We start from the raw sequence: 16,218 nt of genomic DNA, 5'->3' as shown, positions 1-16,218 counted from the left end.
CAATGAGTTAGCAATAATGTGGTTCAAAATCGCCTTTGACGAAAAGTAAACTTAAGACCTCTCTTACAAGTGAAGAAGAATACCACTAGACCGTAGTACTAAGTGGCGAAAATTCTATAACTTTGGATTTGGCTACACGAGTTTAGGTGTAGGGTGGAACGTCTGAGCCCAATCCGCTATGTTGTCATCCATACGTAATAGCAATGGAAATGGTGTGGGAAGGATTAAGTGAGCACCTAATTAGAGCATTTCTAATAGGGGATGCATATCCTCTTTCGCATCCCATTTTCATGTCCGATTGAAGTAAGTAGTTTTGTTCTAATGACGAAGATGTATGTATAATATATTGGATTCAAAGTTGATTTACTCATTGTTTGTATATAATTATGATGTGTGTAATTTTAGTTTCCGACCAAATGTGATCGTTGCTGTAAAAAAGAGTTCAAGTTATTTATTTTTTCACGGCATAGGAGAGAGAGCAAGTGCTATAGTAAAAAAGATACGTTATGTGCGTTCTAGGTTTGTCGTTTTCCAACTTTGTAAGCCAGGTGCAAGTAACTTGAGATTGACTCACGCGTTTGACATCTTTAGTTGTGTTTCACATGCAAAACATTTTTTATCTCCTTAATTAGTTTATTAAACCATGCACTTGTGAATGTAACATCTAGTAGTCAATGTTTGGTTTTTTTACATTGACTCAAGAGTTTGTGACCTTTACATACTTAAATTTTCATGTGTTGAAACACTTACATTGTGGGTGGGTGGAGTGCAAATGTTGCTTGTAGGTTATCGCTTCTCATATTGGAAGAGTAAATTGTAGTAATAGTCCATCCACTTTAATCAAATTGGAGCAATGATCTATCAACTAAAAATCTATCAACATTGGTACCTAAACTCATCAAAACATGTTACTATAGTCATTTTCGTCAACTTTGTCAGAACTCTATCAAAATGAGGAACCAGTGGTAATAGATTTTTAGTTGAGAGACCATTGCTCCAATTGGATTAAAGTTGAGGGATTATTGCTACAATTTACTCCATATTTGAAATATAGAGTGAGTGAGAAATATAACATATGAATGACATAGTAACACTTAATATTTACTGTAACTAGCGTTTAATCGCAGTTGCGAAAAACAATCATGATGTGGGTTTGATTGTCACAAACTCCTCCTAACAACTGAGTATTTAACCTAATAACCGTATCACTCTACTAAAAATATAATATAGAATTAGTCCTTGAATTTACGCTTTAGTTTAGGTTTCATCCCTCAATTAAAATTCGTTAATTAAGAACGGTGAATTTAACAAAATATGCAACATTAGTCTATTAGTAAAACTTTTAGTTAACGAAAAAGACTAATACTACACATTTTATTAAATTCGATCTCAATTAATGAATTTTTAGTTGAAGGGGATCAAACTAAAGTGCAAGTCAAGAACCAGTTATAAAGTTGACTAAAAAATTCAATATATACTGTTTCACCTGATCGGTTAGGCGCGCATCAACCCGCTAATAAAATTTAAAACGCCGGATCCGATCCGTTTGCCAGGTCGCCTTCGCAGCCCCACCTCTCTCTCTATCTCGTTACTCAGACACGCTCACAGAGACGAGTGAGCTTTCAGGAGCACCAGAAAACCGTGGAGGAAGATGTTCAATCAATTCGGAGCAACGGCGGAGTTCTCTAAGCAAGGCGTCGACAATGGTGTTCCGGATCGGCACCGACGCGCACCTCTACGACGATCCCGACGACGTCAGCATCGCTCCTCTCCTCGACAGCAGGTTCGACTCCGAGAAGTGCGAGGCTCTCAAGCGATTGCTCGCTCTCATCGCCCAGGGCTTCGAAGTCTCCAATTTCTTCCCTCAGGTCGCTCTCCAACTCCATCACTCTCGAATACGAATCCGAAAATTGATAAAAATTTGAAAAATCGGAGCAATCAATTTTGTAATTTGAATTTCGTTCCGGTTGAATTGGAATTGCAGGTTGTGAAGAATGTAGCGTCGCAGTCGTTGGAAGTGAAGAAGCTCGTTTACTTGTATTTGTTGCATTATGCTCAAAAGTAAGCTGAATTCAATACTCTTTGATTTCATTTGAATCTTTACTCAAAATTTGAGCTATCTTTTTGCTGTTGTTTTCGAAATCATCGATGTTTACATGCATTCAGGCGTCCAAACGAAGCATTGCTGTCGATTAATTATTTCCAGAAGGATTTAGGGGATCCGAATCCGTTAGTGAGGGCGTGGGCACTGAGAACAATGGCAGGGATTCGGCTACACGTTATTGCACCTTTGGTTCTTGTTGCAGCAGGAAAATGTGCTAGAGATCCCTCTGTGTATGTTAGAAAATGCGCGGCCAATGCACTTCGTAAGCTGCACGATTTGCACCTTGAGGAGAATACTGCGGGGATTGAAGAGGTTTGATTTCGGTTTTTTATTTGGAGTTCTTATCATTAAGATGTTGATGTTCATTTGATTCTATTACATGATCTACTGGCTATCTCTTAAATAATGGTCTTCTCTATGCAGATTATTGGAATATTGTTGAATGACTTCCCCTTGTGTTGTTGGAGCTGCTGCTGCTGCTTTCTCTTCTGTTTGTCCGAATAATTTGTCACTGATTGGAAGGAACTATAAAAGGTTATGCGAGGTTCTTCCCGATGTGGAAGAATGGGGTAAAATAGTCTTAATTGGAATCCTTTTGCGCTATGTAGTTGCAAGGCATGGGCTTGTAAAGGATTCCATTATGTTTTCTTTGCATGGAACTGAGAATTCTCGATCTGAAAAGTATTGCTTGGATAACAACTCTGCGTTGGATGACAACGGTGACATGAATGATCTTTATGAGTCTGAATTAACAAATGCTGTATCCCGTTGTTATATTGAAGGACCAGCTGAATATTTATCGCGATTAAGTTTCATGAATAAAGATTCCTCTGAATTTAGTTGTGCTCGTTTTACATCTGGAAAAAATAATGATGATGTGAAGATCCTGCTGCAATGTACATCGCCATTGTTGTGGAGTAATAACAGTGCAGTTGTACTAGCCGCTGCTGGCGTACATTGGATTATGGCGCCGGTGGAGGATTTGAAAAGAATCGTTAAGCCACTCTTGTTCGTCCTAAGATCATCTAATGCCTCAAAATATGTGGTAGTTAACATTTCCTTACAGTTTAATTGGTTTGTATGTGGTATTGAAGAACTACTTTTTAATTTTATTGATGCATGCATGTGACCGTGTTTAAAAGGTCGTACCCAGTGCACAAGGCTTCCGCTTTACGCAGGGTCTGGGAGAGGTGAATGTCGGCTAGCCTTACCCCCATGCATGTGACCGTGTGAATTCATATATTGTTAAGATTTCATAAACTTTCTTTTGTCCTGTTTGAATTTTCTTTTCTTACCTAACAGTTGGTAAGACGGTGAAGATTGTTTTATTGATTGATCAGTGCAGGTTTTATGTAACATTCAAGTGTTGGCCAAAGCAATTCCTTCACTCTTCTCTCCATACTTTGAAGATTTCTTTATATGCTCTTTGGATTCATATCAAATTAAAGCTTTGAAACTGGATATACTGGCTTACATTGCTACAGATTCATCAATTTCATTTATACTCAAAGAATTTCAGGTATTTTTTTTTCCTGAAGAAATTATATTTTGCCTTTCCTCTTATGACAGAGACTCATATGTACTAGATTTTTCATACTTTAAGTGCATGTGTGTGGATGGTGTATTTTAAGTTTTTCAGTCATTATGTTTGATTTATTAGTTGCCTAGTTGGCTTTCGGACTTCGCTATGCATCATCAACTTTATTTGAGAATTGCAAGCTTTTATGATTGTTAAAATTTATAAAATGAAAGGCATGTAAGCTTTGCTTATTGTTTTTGTTTGTTGCTAGGATTATATTAGAGACCCAGACAGGAGATTTGCTGCTGATACTGTTGCTAGAATTGGAATATGTGCGCAACGACTTCCAGAAATGTCAAATTCATGCTTGGAGTTTCTATTGGCTTTGACCAGACAGCGTCTGTGACTATCTATCTGTTGTGTGTAGAAGTTGAAAAAACTTTGCTTTTTGATTTCTGAATTATTATCTAATTTTGCAGAACTTACAACAGGTGAGTTTGGGTCTGTGGATGCTGAAGCAGATATACTGATTCAAGCAATAATGTCCATAAAGTCAATCATTCAGCAAGATCCACCCAGTCATGAAAAGGTATTTTCAAAATTTTTGCCAAGTTGCTGCCATTAGATGTGTAGTCAGGGCTAGATACGTGATTTACTAGTGTAGTATGCGATTCTTTGTTACCTTGTCTTTCTTCTCTCTTTTTTTTTGGGGCATTTATTAACAAACTTTTATGCCTTTTCAAGGTTATTATCCAATTGGTTCGAAGTTTAACTTCAATAAAGGTGCCTGATGTGCGTGCTATGGTTGTTTGGATGGTGGGGGAGTATAACTCTTTAGGTGATCTCATCCCAAGGATGTTAGCTACAGTGCTCAAGTATCTTGCAAGGTGCTTTGCTTCCGAAGAAGTGGAAACAAAGCTTCAGATTTGTAATACCGCTGTTAAGGTACTACTGCATAGTGGTCTTCTCTAAGTAAAATAAAATAAAGGTCGTACCCAGTGCACAAGGCTCCCGCTTTACGCAGGGTCTGGGAGAGGTGAATGTCGGCTAGCCTTACCCCCATTTATGGAGAGGCTGCTCCCAAGAGTGGTCTTCTCTAAGTAAATGTGGTAAATATCATTATGTTTGTTTCTAAATGTTGAGGTGATCTGTTCTGTAGGTTTTATCAGGGACAAAAGGGAATGACCTGTTGACAATCAAAATGGTTTTAATCTACGTGTTGGAGTTGGCCAAATGCGATTTAAACTATGACATTTGTGACCGAGCTCATTTCTTAAAGAAACTTCTTTCAACTTATCTAGATTCTCAAGGCTTGGAGGAGGAAAACAACCGTCCGCCCCAAGATAAAGATAGTTCACGTCTCCTGGCAGAAATCTTGTTTGGAAAACAAAGGAAACCAGTGTCCCATGAGCCCATTGATCAACGGTTTTACCTTCCTGGCTCTTTATCGCAGATAGTACTTCATGCTGCTCCTGGGTACGAACCTCTCCCAAAGCCTTGTAGTTTGCGCAGTGATGGCCCCAAACTCAATGAATTTGGAGAGGCAGTCACTAATGGTGACCAATATGTTACAGATGATGAGGACTCAGCTGGTTCTGCACGTGAAGATGATGGTAATTCTCATCAGTTGATTCAGTTTTCAGATAAAAGGACAAATGGAGCTTCTCAGTCTGCTTCTGATTTTGGGGAGTTGTTGTCAAATAGAGCTTTAGAATCATGGTTAGATGACCAACCTGGTTTTTCAAACCCAAATACTTCAGAACAAAGTCAAGTCCGTACGTCTTCAGCAAGAATCTCCATCAGGGACATCGGAGGTCAAGTTAGACATAAAAGCTATCCACTCTTAGACCCTGTGAATGGAAACGGCTTAAAGGTTGACTATTCGTTTTCATCTGAGATATCAAGTATCTCTCCTCTATTTATATGTATAGAAGTTTCCTTCAAGAACTGTTCAAAGGAGACCGTGTCTGATGTGACTTTGGTTGACGAGGAGGCTGGCAAAGGCAAGGATTCTGTAGACCAAGCTTCGTTTTCAGATGAAAGGTAATTTAACTGTACTTGTCTGATATGATGCTAATCTAAAATTCCAGTTTTCTTCTGAATTTATTTTATTTTATTCTTGGATGGATGTTGGTTATGTCAGTTATCATATACCTTTTGTTACGATTATCTTGATACCACAGCTCAACGATACCTCAAAATAATGAGCCAAATCTGGTTTCTATAGAAGAAATCACTTCTCTGGAACCTGGCCAGACTGTGACAAGAAGCATCCAGGTCCGCTTCCATCACCACCTCTTGCCTCTAAAACTGACCTTATATTGTAACGGCAAGAAGCATCCTATTAAATTGCGGCCTGACATTGGATACATTGTAAAAGCTCTTCCTATGGATGTTGAAGCCTTTACAAATAAGGAGTCTCAACTGCGTGGAATGTTTGAATGCGTAAGAAGGTAAACTGGCTTGTTTTTCTAATGTCGTATATACAAATTTCTAACTTATTAATCATAGTTTCCAAAACAACCCTTCGCATTTGGTCTTTTGCTGTGTATTCTATATTGAGTGTTGTGTTTTCTTCAACAGGTGCACCTTCACTGATCACATCAAGGAGTTCGACAAGGACAACTCATTGGTAGAAGACAAATTTCTCGTAATCTGTCAAAGTCTTGCATTGAAGATGCTTAGCAATGCAAATCTTCATCTTGTATCCATCGATTTGCCAGTTGCAGCGAAGCTTGATGATGCAACAGGTTTGTGCTTACGATTCAGCAGCAAGATTTTGAGCACCTCTGTCCCCTGCTTGATAACCGTTACTGTCAAAGGTAGATGTACAGAACCATTGGAAATATCAGTTAAAGTGAACTGTGAAGAAACTGTATTTGGGTTGAATCTTCTGAACAGGATCGTAAATTTCTCAGTCGAACCCTCTCATGCCCATAGGTAGCTAGTAAGGACATCGGAAACCAGTAATCAAGTTTTGGAGTTAATAGAAAACCCGCCGTGTACTGCCAACTATTCCGGCTATCCGGATGTTTAACGTATTGTCTGTACAGCGGGCAAAAGCACTGTAATTATACTCATTCTCAGATTTGTCTCGAGTTCGTTTTCTTTCGCTCGGAAAGTGTTTTTCTGGATATTCAGTCTACTATTTGTAATTTATAGGACATAAAAGTTGGTGTAATTCAAATCCATCTGAATAACACACAGAAGTTAAGCGATTTATCGATGACATTCATGCTACGCTATGCCCTCCTGCAGTTGTTATTTTGGCTCACAATGGCAACAAGTACCGGAACTCAGATTCATAAGGTTGGACTTCCACCATTTTGCTGATCGGAGACTTTGTTTCTCCGTTCAAGCACTCGATTATCGATCTTTTCAGTGAACCAGACCGCTGCAGTTGGCTGTAAATCCATTCCAGCAATGATTCCATACTGTCTGCAAAATCGAGCATGTGCCATTGAAGAAGCTCGGGCACCACAATTTTCTTTCTTGCTTGTGACTTCCACTGAAGCTTCCAAGTACTCCAGTTTCGCTCTCTCTAACTCATTGACTATGTCATCGGAGGTATAAACCCTTAACTGCACGCACATCAGAGCTTAATTTCATCAAAGTTAGGGAGAAAAATGTTGTGAAATAAAGTAGGGGAGAGCTAGGCACTACTTACTGCCGGTGAGGACCAACTGCCGCGGCAAAGGGCAAATGTGACGTAAGGTTCGGGGTATCCAAGACCATAGGCATGTCTTAGTAGCATCTCCTTCCCATAGGCAGGTCCCTACCCAGTGGGATGTAAATTGATCAGGAAAAAAAACATATGAAAAAAAGAGAGGGTGCAGTTAGAGCTCAAGTTTTGATCTGTTTCACGTACATGTTTCGATTCAGATGGATGACGGAGAATGAAATGCTCTGTAGCCAGACGAAAACAGGATCATTTAGTCTCAGTATTATCTGAAAACTATAAATTTAAACTCATCTTTTAGCCATCTGCACTCCCAACTGAATGGTTTACGTTTTTTTCTACGAATACCAGAATCGGTGTACCTTGTTCATAAAAGCCAGCAGTTTCTCCTGTGTGGAAGGCAGCCCATGTTCCAGAAATGCCGGAAATTTGATAAGAAATAGAAGCACCCATTACATATCATTTTCGGATTTTTCGGTCTTTTACTAGACGTTGCTTAAGATCTTTACAGTACATGCATGATGCAGGCATTGTAGATGCTGATCCAGAATGCCAACTTTTGCTTGTAGGTCAAGAAAGTCAAGTCCACATCACACAGCTGATGCATCAAATTCCTGAATTCACAAAAAAAATGTCATCAAAACAATGCTGTCCAGTTTTGACAATGCTTGTAGGTCAAGTAAGTAAATACCTCAACTTTTCGATTCCATTCAAATACTCAGACAAGCGGCTGACATCAAACGAGCTCCTCGTGATTTGGATTAAGTTCTTATACGGGCCAACATCCCTGACAGCGCCGTCTAAGTCAGGCAATATGCAATAAGGGTCGGCATTGGATGAGGTGTTGTAGTTGAAGAAATTGTGGATGTTGAGGTCTTCGGAATGAGCCCTTTCGAGTTCATGCAGGAGAGAGCAAGCTTTGGGACAACAAATGATCCCTCTTTGTCCAGTGATGTTTGTTTCAGTTCAAGAAATATGCATGTAAGGCACTTGAGAAGTTCCTCTGAGAGTTCATTTGGTTTCGGATCATTTTCTCCATGGCCCTGGTTTTTGCTTCTTCCACTTACCCTCCTTGACAATTCAGCAGCTTCTCCTGTTCAAACAAACGGACACGTTGAGAAACGCTCATTTCTACTTAGTAATCTTAAGTTTAGATCCTATTTATTGACACGGGTTGATTGTTTTAGCCTTTCAAGGTGTTGCGATGATTCAATCGACATTAAGATCTAAAACTTCAGGATTCTAGTCTCGGATCGGTCGAAGGGCGATTCCATACACTTGACGATCAACTATATCAATAAATGAGATCAAATTAAAGTTGAATAAATATGATAATAAGTGAGATTTTCATGAAGCGTCCATCCTTTAAGAAAGAATAGACGTCTTGCATACATGATTTTGATGGGGTCGGTCTCTAGTAAAATCGGACTATTGGTACAATCCAATCCCGATCAGAATTGTTGAATAACATATAGTCTCACATCGGAAATCTTACAAAATAAAATACAACGTAAGTTAAGTGGTTCGATTACTAATATCACTGATGCCTTTTCTGTTAAACAAGCAGTTTACCATCGGACTTGGTGAAATTCCACCTTGGGATATCTGCTGCAGAACCCACAGATGCTCTTCTATCCCTCAACCTTCTTTCTTTTCTCAAATTTCTCAAAGCTTCATAGTTCTGCGATCTGCATCTCTCTTCGTTTAGCACTGACTGGTTTCCCACTCTACACAACAACTGCTTCTGTTGCCCTAATTGCCACATATGCACTTTCCATTCTCTTGTTTGTTCCCTTTCTTTGTACAACCTCAGTTTCAGCTCTTCGACTTTTCTGTCAAGTTGACCTATCTCTTCCTCTACCATTGCAAGCTCCGAAAACAGCTCCTGAACCTGCCATGAAAAATGTGTTGATATCTCAACCTGCCATTGTCAGACTGAATTTAGACCGGCATGTTCATGCAAGAATCAACGTGACCGAACCGGCAGATTCACAGTTTGACAACAGAAGAATACCTGAGCTGGAAGCAAGGAAAAAAGACGTGGATGTGACTGAACGGGATCATGAAGTGCACAACGCAGAAACCTGCCTAGTGTTTGTTCTCCTTCCAACTTTGCCTGCAATTTCTTAACCTGTATAAACACACAAGAATTTGACTGTGTCAAGCTTATGTGACAAATTCCTAACATGTTTCACAAAATTCTACGTCGGAAAAGGGCTAAAAACTTATATAATCATCATCACCTCTTCCTCAAGATCAAGTCCTCTCTGCTTCTCCTCGTTTCGTTGCATTAGAAAGTCTTCTAATTTCATTATTTCCAGAAGCAAAGATCACTACTACTAACAGTTTGGAAGTAAAAATTTGAGGGCTGCACGCTGCAGGAATATGGGAAGTTATACTGTTACTGAGACACGGAGAGGTGCTTAAAAAGAGAGAGTGAGGTGACGTCGTGGGTGCCATTAATGGTTGGTAACAAAGCAAGAGCGGGAGGTTGAGATTTGAGAAGATTGAGAGGGAAGGAGGAGGGAAAATTGGGAAATTGAAATCCATGAGAAATGAGAATGTGGTCGTGTAAGAATTTTTTTTCTGCTGACATAATTAGGTATCGAACTTATCACAAATATATATTGTGTACTATTTTCCTAATGTATTTAAATCGTGACTTATTTTAACTGAATGGAGGCAAATATTACTTGACCGAAAGCCAATTGACAGGGGTGGAATAATCTTTGAAGATTGTGAATCAGTGATTGTATACAGTTGGAATTATTTATCATTATTGTTGTTGTTAGGGAAGTGCATGGCAATCCCATGCTCTTTCTACAAATTGAATTTTCATTTAATTTCAACTGCAGGAGGAGGCTGGTGGGGGCGTGAAGTCCATGATCAAAAAATTAAAAAAAATTAAAAAAATAAAAAAATTTGGAAAAGTAAAAGAACTGCGGAGAATATATTTAACTAGGGCTGGAAAAAATACCGAAAATCCGAACACGAACCCCCAAAACTGAAGCATACCAAAAATAGAAAAACATCGAAAGTTTTAGTAAGCATACCAAAAATAGAAAAACATCAAAAAATTTAGTATGGTATTCGGTTTCTTTAGACCCTATTTAGTGAAAAAATGTTTTGTTGTTGTTATTCAGTTTCTTTTGACCGTTTGTTTGGTAATCCCAAACCGAACTAATAATGTTTTTAATATAATTTTATATTTAAATAAATTAATAGTAGCCGTTGGATTCGGATGAGATTGAATCTCAACTGTTCGTCTCTCAACCTCACCCTTTGACGACTCTGACCTCACAATTTCTCTCTCGACTCCGACGCCATCTCTCTCTCGACCTCAGCTCTGCAACTTCTCCGGCTATCAAAACGCCGGCGACACCAGACCATTGAGCACAACACGACAACTCAGTTCCAATGGCATCGCCAAAATCTTCTACAGTTGGACCGCTGACAAGTGAAGAACTGATGTGCTGCAAATTGATCTGCTTGATATATTGAGGTTAGGTTTCTATGATTTGATGATTTGATTGCTGAATGGTTGCTGCTTGCTTGCTGCCAAGATTATGGTTGTTGAATTGTTGTTGCTTACTTGCTGCCAACTGTTTTAAATTATGGTCGTTGAATTGTTGTTGCTTGCCACCAAGATTAGACATCTTGTTTGATTGTGCCACTATGCTTGCCATTGGATTTGCTGCCATTAGACTTCTTGTTGCTCGCTTGCTGACATTAGATTGAAAAACTGAACTTCCTGTTGCTTCTTGTCATTAGCTAGCTGTTGCTTCTTGTTCCAAATTGAAAATTATGCTTGGTGCCAAAAATACAAGATTAGTGAAACATTATGCTTGCTGCAAAAATTATAGTTATTATTGATTGTTTTAACTTTAATTAATAATATGATATTTATATACGTTAAACTGATTGTTGTGATATATTATTGTGCATTTTTCGGATGAAAGGGTCTAGCAGCCAATCTAGTATATCTAAGGTCTTAGGTAACCGAAAACAAACAAGCCAAACACCTACACACCCTCAACCTCAAGTAGAAGGTTGCAAACTTGCAAAGGATGTTGTGGAAAGGAAATTATGGTACAGATCCAACACCTAATAAGGTTGCTAAAGATGTTTTTGCTCTTCCTAGTAGGACCGTTATTAGTGAGAATGCCTTTAGTCTTAGTGGATGGGTTGTTGATCCTTTTAGAGTTTCCTTAACACCTACAACGATTGAGACATTAGTGTGCACTAATGATTCGCTTAGGGAATGAATTTTGTTTCTACAAGGAGCCTACAATTGACAATCTCATATTATACAAGAAACTTAAAGAGTTAGAAAAATGTAAGTATTTAATTTCATGTTTTTATTTTTTATTCTATACATTGAATTCGCTATATAATAATAATAATAACAACAACAACAATATACTAATTTGAAATAGTCTGCGATTTGTTGCTACATGTAGGGGTGCCTAATTTTGAAGGTGAGTATCTGAATCAAAGTGAAATGGCAGCTCCTCCATCGCCTCCGCCACCTCAAATTCAATGACGCCATTCACTACCTCCACGACCAGCCATTTCAAAATCAAGTGGTAGGGGTCAATCATCTAAATGAGTCAAGCTTCTACAAGGAGAAGGGGTCGACCATGTACGAGGGAAAGAGGCCTAAAAGGGCCAATACTCATCAACTGCTTGAACTTTGAACTAAGAGTTGTCATGACTAAGTTAGTTAATTGATTTCAAAACGAACTCTAAGTTGTGCCAATGTTTTGAAGCAAAGTGGCAAAGTCTACAAGAAATTACTGAAAAAAGAGTTGTAGAATTTTGTATGTGAATTGGCAAAAAAATAAAAAAGCTTCAGAAGCCAAACAAAATTAGGCTGAAAAGGTGTTCGTGGTTGGTTTCTGCGGAGCTGCTTGTTTGGATTTGCCAAATTGTTGGAGGATTGTTTTGGGTTGATTGAGAAACCATTCGGCGGCGGATGCTGGGGTCGAGAAGTCTCTTTTGTTATGTTAATAATGTTGGGCTCTTGGTTGAGCTTTGTTTGGTTAGTTGGGAGGTCCAATTGTGTTTATGGTCTTATTTTGTTTGTGGGCATCTGTTTGTAATATATTGCATGGAATAAAATCTTCTCCTTTCTTCGGAAAGGTTTTACCAAAAACATAAAAAATAAAATAAAAAAAAAGCAACTTAAAATTGGGCCGAAGAACCTTTACCGAATTTCTTTAAGTTGAAATAAAGGAAAATTAATGAAAATGGTTTTAAAATTTTGAGTTTTATCAATAAAGATAAAATAAAGGATAAAGTGAATAATACCAGAATTGACTTTTTAGTGAAAAATGTGGTTTTTCGTTAAAATGAACGGTACCGAGAGTTTTTCATTAAAATTCTCTTGAAATAATCGGGTCCGATTTTGGTTTTTTCCCCTTCCTAAACCATTCGGTTTCCGAACCAAAACCATTTAAATTTAGTAAAGCCCAATTAAGTTCGGTTTCCGAACCAAAACCACCCTTTCTTTTGAATTATATTTTTTTCATTGTGGCCAGCACATGTAGAGAAAAGTTTTATAATTTAAATTGTTAATTTTTTAACACAAGTATTGCACCACTGGTATAGTGACAAATCGTATACTACTCCATGTTTAGAGCACATTAAAAAATCTCTACTTCACATGAGTTATTACATGACTTTGGAAATGTGTGTGTGAGACAGTTGGGGAGTTGCACTAATGCACAAAGCAAACCAAATGACTCTTCTTAGGGGCGGTTTGGGAGTGAGGTGCTTAAAAAAAAAGCACCCATGAAAAAAAGCTGTGAGGGTTTTAGGTGTTTGGTAAACTGAAAAAAAAATAGCTTATTTTGGAAGCTGCTGTGAGAATAAGCTGAAATCAAAGGAAAAAGCTGAAGCTGCTATTTGCAGCTTTGGAAAACTGGTTTTTTTTCAAAGCATAGAGAGCTACAGTGCTCCTTTAATGAAAAAACTCACTATCAGACTGCTTTTTTTTCCAAAAGCACTTTTACAAAAAAGTTTACTAAACACTCTGCTGATTTATTTCACAGCCGCTTATTCTCACAGCACAGTTGCTTATTCTCACAGCAGCTTTTTTTCAAAGCACAGGAATACCAAACCAGCCCTTACGCTGGTAGAGGATGGAAATCAGATACATAAACTCAGAGACCGGTATTTGTAAAAAAATAACATCATTACGGCCTAAGTCGTTGTCGAAAATTTAATTTCAAACATAATCCTCGATTACGAACTGATTACAGAGTACAACTAACCAAAAAAAAAAAGAGAAATGACATAATACTCGATAAATTCTGCTTCCAAACCTATGAATTTGAGAGATCACAAGGAGGCTCAAGACCCCCCAACAAACAAATACTAAAGTGGAAATAAGCCTAGGCATAGCAACACCAGCCCTTGCTATGCCCCAAAATCCTCTCTAAAGGAGCTTAACTACGGTCATCGTGAGTCCCACGGATCGGGAGTCAGCCCAGATTCAAGCTGAAACTCTACCTTGCTATGCAATCCCATCAGCAGAAGTATTGTTTCTCTACTGATATGCAGCACTATGCTTCCATCCTCCAAACGTCTGTCCCCCATAATCCTGTTCTACCTATAAAATGCAGCAAAAAAACCACACACACATCAATCAAACAAGAATTGGTTATGTTGAAAATGTTGTACTAAACTTAAGGGGAAAAAGATGAAGCGAAAAGAAGTTACCCTCGGAGTGAAAGTTAGACCGACTTTAATCTCCCCACGATAAGTATTATCAGCGCGAACAACGCTATATTTAAGAGGATGTAACTCTGCAGTTCCATTCTGCACTCCCTGTGCCAATAAATCCTTCACATATATCCTGCAAATTAAGACCAAATTTGATCTTCCATATATATCAGTCATAACGAATTAAGGAGAACATATCTATTTTCAGTAATAGATAGGTCTTTGCACCACGTTTCAACCATTCATGTTATAACACATGGATTAGTAACATCACGTGACTAAAAAAATTTCGTGTTTAGGCTGAGATTCATTAAAATAAAAACAAAAACACACATGTGTACTGATCACAGTAATCTATTGTAATTAAGAATCTGAGCTCTAAATCAAATTATATATGAAATAATAACATTTTGACTTACGTTGCTTGGCCGATGTAGTCATCAGAAGTGAAGGTGTCTTTGTCCATGATTTTGAGGGTGATCTTATACTGCTCCCCTGACCCTGGATATTCTGCCCTGAATGTAAATTTCTCGTTCCACTCCGGATTACTTCCTTGTTCTGCATCACCATTCCAAATCAGTACATCTACTCTTTGTTGTTTATGCACAACACAACACGAAAGTTGAAGTTGCCACAATGATTATGCATCACAATGTGAATTTTAATATAACAAGCAGGGCTTTCGTGCCGTGATCATCTGATGTAATTGATTAATTATGTAAGCGTTTACTTGCAGGCCGTGAGTTTATTAAGTACTTCAGCAACTTGGCCACGCCGTTTTAATTAATTACAAGTTAATAGGGAAGGAGAAAGCTTTGACCAACATATTAATACGCCTATCAGATTAAACAGCGTAGAGTATAGGGGAGATTTGCCATCTAATATTAATCTATCTGCTCTAGTTGTGCCAGAAAAAGTCTACTGTTAGTTAAGTTCGATGCATTACGCAACAAAGCATAGAATGTATTTGCAATTAAGATTTGAATTTGTTGTTACAAGATTATACCAATAATTGGTCTTATTTAGTTGACTTGCCTTGTTCGTCCAAAAACTCAAGAAACCAGATTTACGAAGAGCATTTTGTTCAAATGGTCGGTGCAAGTGGAGGTGCATTAGAAACTTTAGAAGTTACCTCTCGCGACGCTGCTCTTTTTCTCTTGGCCTTTGTATTGGATCACAACATACGGATCCATACGAGCTGCGAAATCGTACTTTGTGTTAGAATACAATCATTCCAGACTCAGAACAACAACAACCAACAAAAAAGAAGTAATTTTTCATGCAGAAATTGATGCCGTCTAGCAGATCTCGTAGCAAAAACATAAAAAACAACTTCTCCTGGTAAATATGAGTACATTTTAACAGTTGCTACTGAAATTTTTGAAGCAATCTGGATAATAATCCCGGAAAATTTCGGGTTGCTTGAAACATGTACAAGTTGATTTTAAATTGTTTGAAGTTTGGAACGTTTCACGAATGAGCTGGAGATGGAAAATGCAAATTGTGGAGAACAAAATGGTTGACTAAATAAAAAAAAAACAAAAAACAAAAAACAAAAAAAAAACAGCTTTAAGTATTGAGCATGTTAGGAAGAAAACACAAGAAATCAAAATTTTGAAGAACCCCATCAAGGTTTATGAACGCTTTCAACTAATTACGATCTCAAACAAATGAACAAATCACTGAGGTTTAATTTGAACAACATATTGCTAATAAAAGAAAGAAAAGAAAGAGGAGAGAAAATTATACTGAATAAATCGGTGTCTCCGAGGCCCTTTGCACTCACAAGATTCACCTCCAGTAACCCAACTGCCATCTTTCTCTCTCTAACTCTCTCTCTCTCTCTCGCTCTCTCTCTCTCACACACACACTTCTGAGAAATGGGGGAATTTCAATGGAGTTGAATGCTTTGACGTATTTGTAACGAAGGATTCCAAGTTATATATAATACAAAAAAGAGGGCTGTTGATTCTTCCACGACGGGCGGTCAACTCAAGGCCACCTATTATCTCAAACCTCAAGTGGATTATGGATACACGTTTGAATTTATGGGGAGAAAACAAATAATATACGCTATGGATTTGGCAAAGCGGGTGCACTTTTTGACTCGGACAACCTTGACATTAAAATAAGGGCTTGGCCTCTCCAACCCAAAACATCGACAAGAATACAACTACATCATAGTATATT

At 38.1% G+C, this 16,218-nt stretch overlaps 2 protein-coding genes, 1 long non-coding RNA gene and 1 pseudogene across 3 annotated transcripts; 2 read left to right on the top strand and 2 right to left on the bottom strand.

The window, feature by feature from the left end:
- Window positions 1-1,500: 1,500 nt before the first annotated feature.
- On the top strand, window positions 1,501-6,843 carry LOC103435172 (AP3-complex subunit beta-A-like; annotated as a pseudogene).
- Window positions 6,844-6,894: 51 nt separating this feature from the next.
- On the bottom strand, window positions 6,895-9,737 carry LOC103436131 (uncharacterized). Its single transcript, XM_070825776.1, is given in 10 exon segments — window positions 6,895-7,113; window positions 7,115-7,204; window positions 7,291-7,398; window positions 7,665-7,724; window positions 7,817-7,916; window positions 7,994-8,191; window positions 8,370-8,395; window positions 8,864-9,223; window positions 9,317-9,433; window positions 9,546-9,737. Coding segments are annotated over 10 exon segments (1,347 nt in total). The 5' UTR covers window positions 9,615-9,737.
- Window positions 9,738-10,421: 684 nt separating this feature from the next.
- On the top strand, window positions 10,422-12,492 carry LOC103435167 (uncharacterized). The gene is made up of 2 exons (XR_529363.4): window positions 10,422-10,804; window positions 11,763-12,492. It is a non-coding gene; the product is annotated as an uncharacterized lncRNA (long non-coding RNA).
- Window positions 12,493-13,755: 1,263 nt separating this feature from the next.
- LOC103435157 (elicitor-responsive protein 1-like) lies at window positions 13,756-15,852 on the bottom strand. Its single transcript, NM_001294005.1, has 5 exons — window positions 15,778-15,852; window positions 15,161-15,226; window positions 14,448-14,586; window positions 14,026-14,161; window positions 13,756-13,915 (listed from the first exon to the last, which is right to left on the bottom strand). Exons 1-5 carry the CDS (start codon window positions 15,842-15,844, stop codon window positions 13,853-13,855), a joined length of 471 nt encoding a protein of 156 aa, NP_001280934.1. The 5' UTR covers window positions 15,845-15,852; the 3' UTR covers window positions 13,756-13,852.
- Window positions 15,853-16,218: the final 366 nt, after the last annotated feature.

Source organism: Malus domestica, chromosome 07 (genome assembly GCF_042453785.1).
Source record: "Malus domestica chromosome 07, GDT2T_hap1".
Classification (NCBI taxonomy): domain Eukaryota; kingdom Viridiplantae; phylum Streptophyta; class Magnoliopsida; order Rosales; family Rosaceae; genus Malus; species Malus domestica.
The sequence above is the reverse complement of the archived record's forward strand: the minus strand, read 5'-3'. Positions and strand labels throughout refer to the sequence as shown.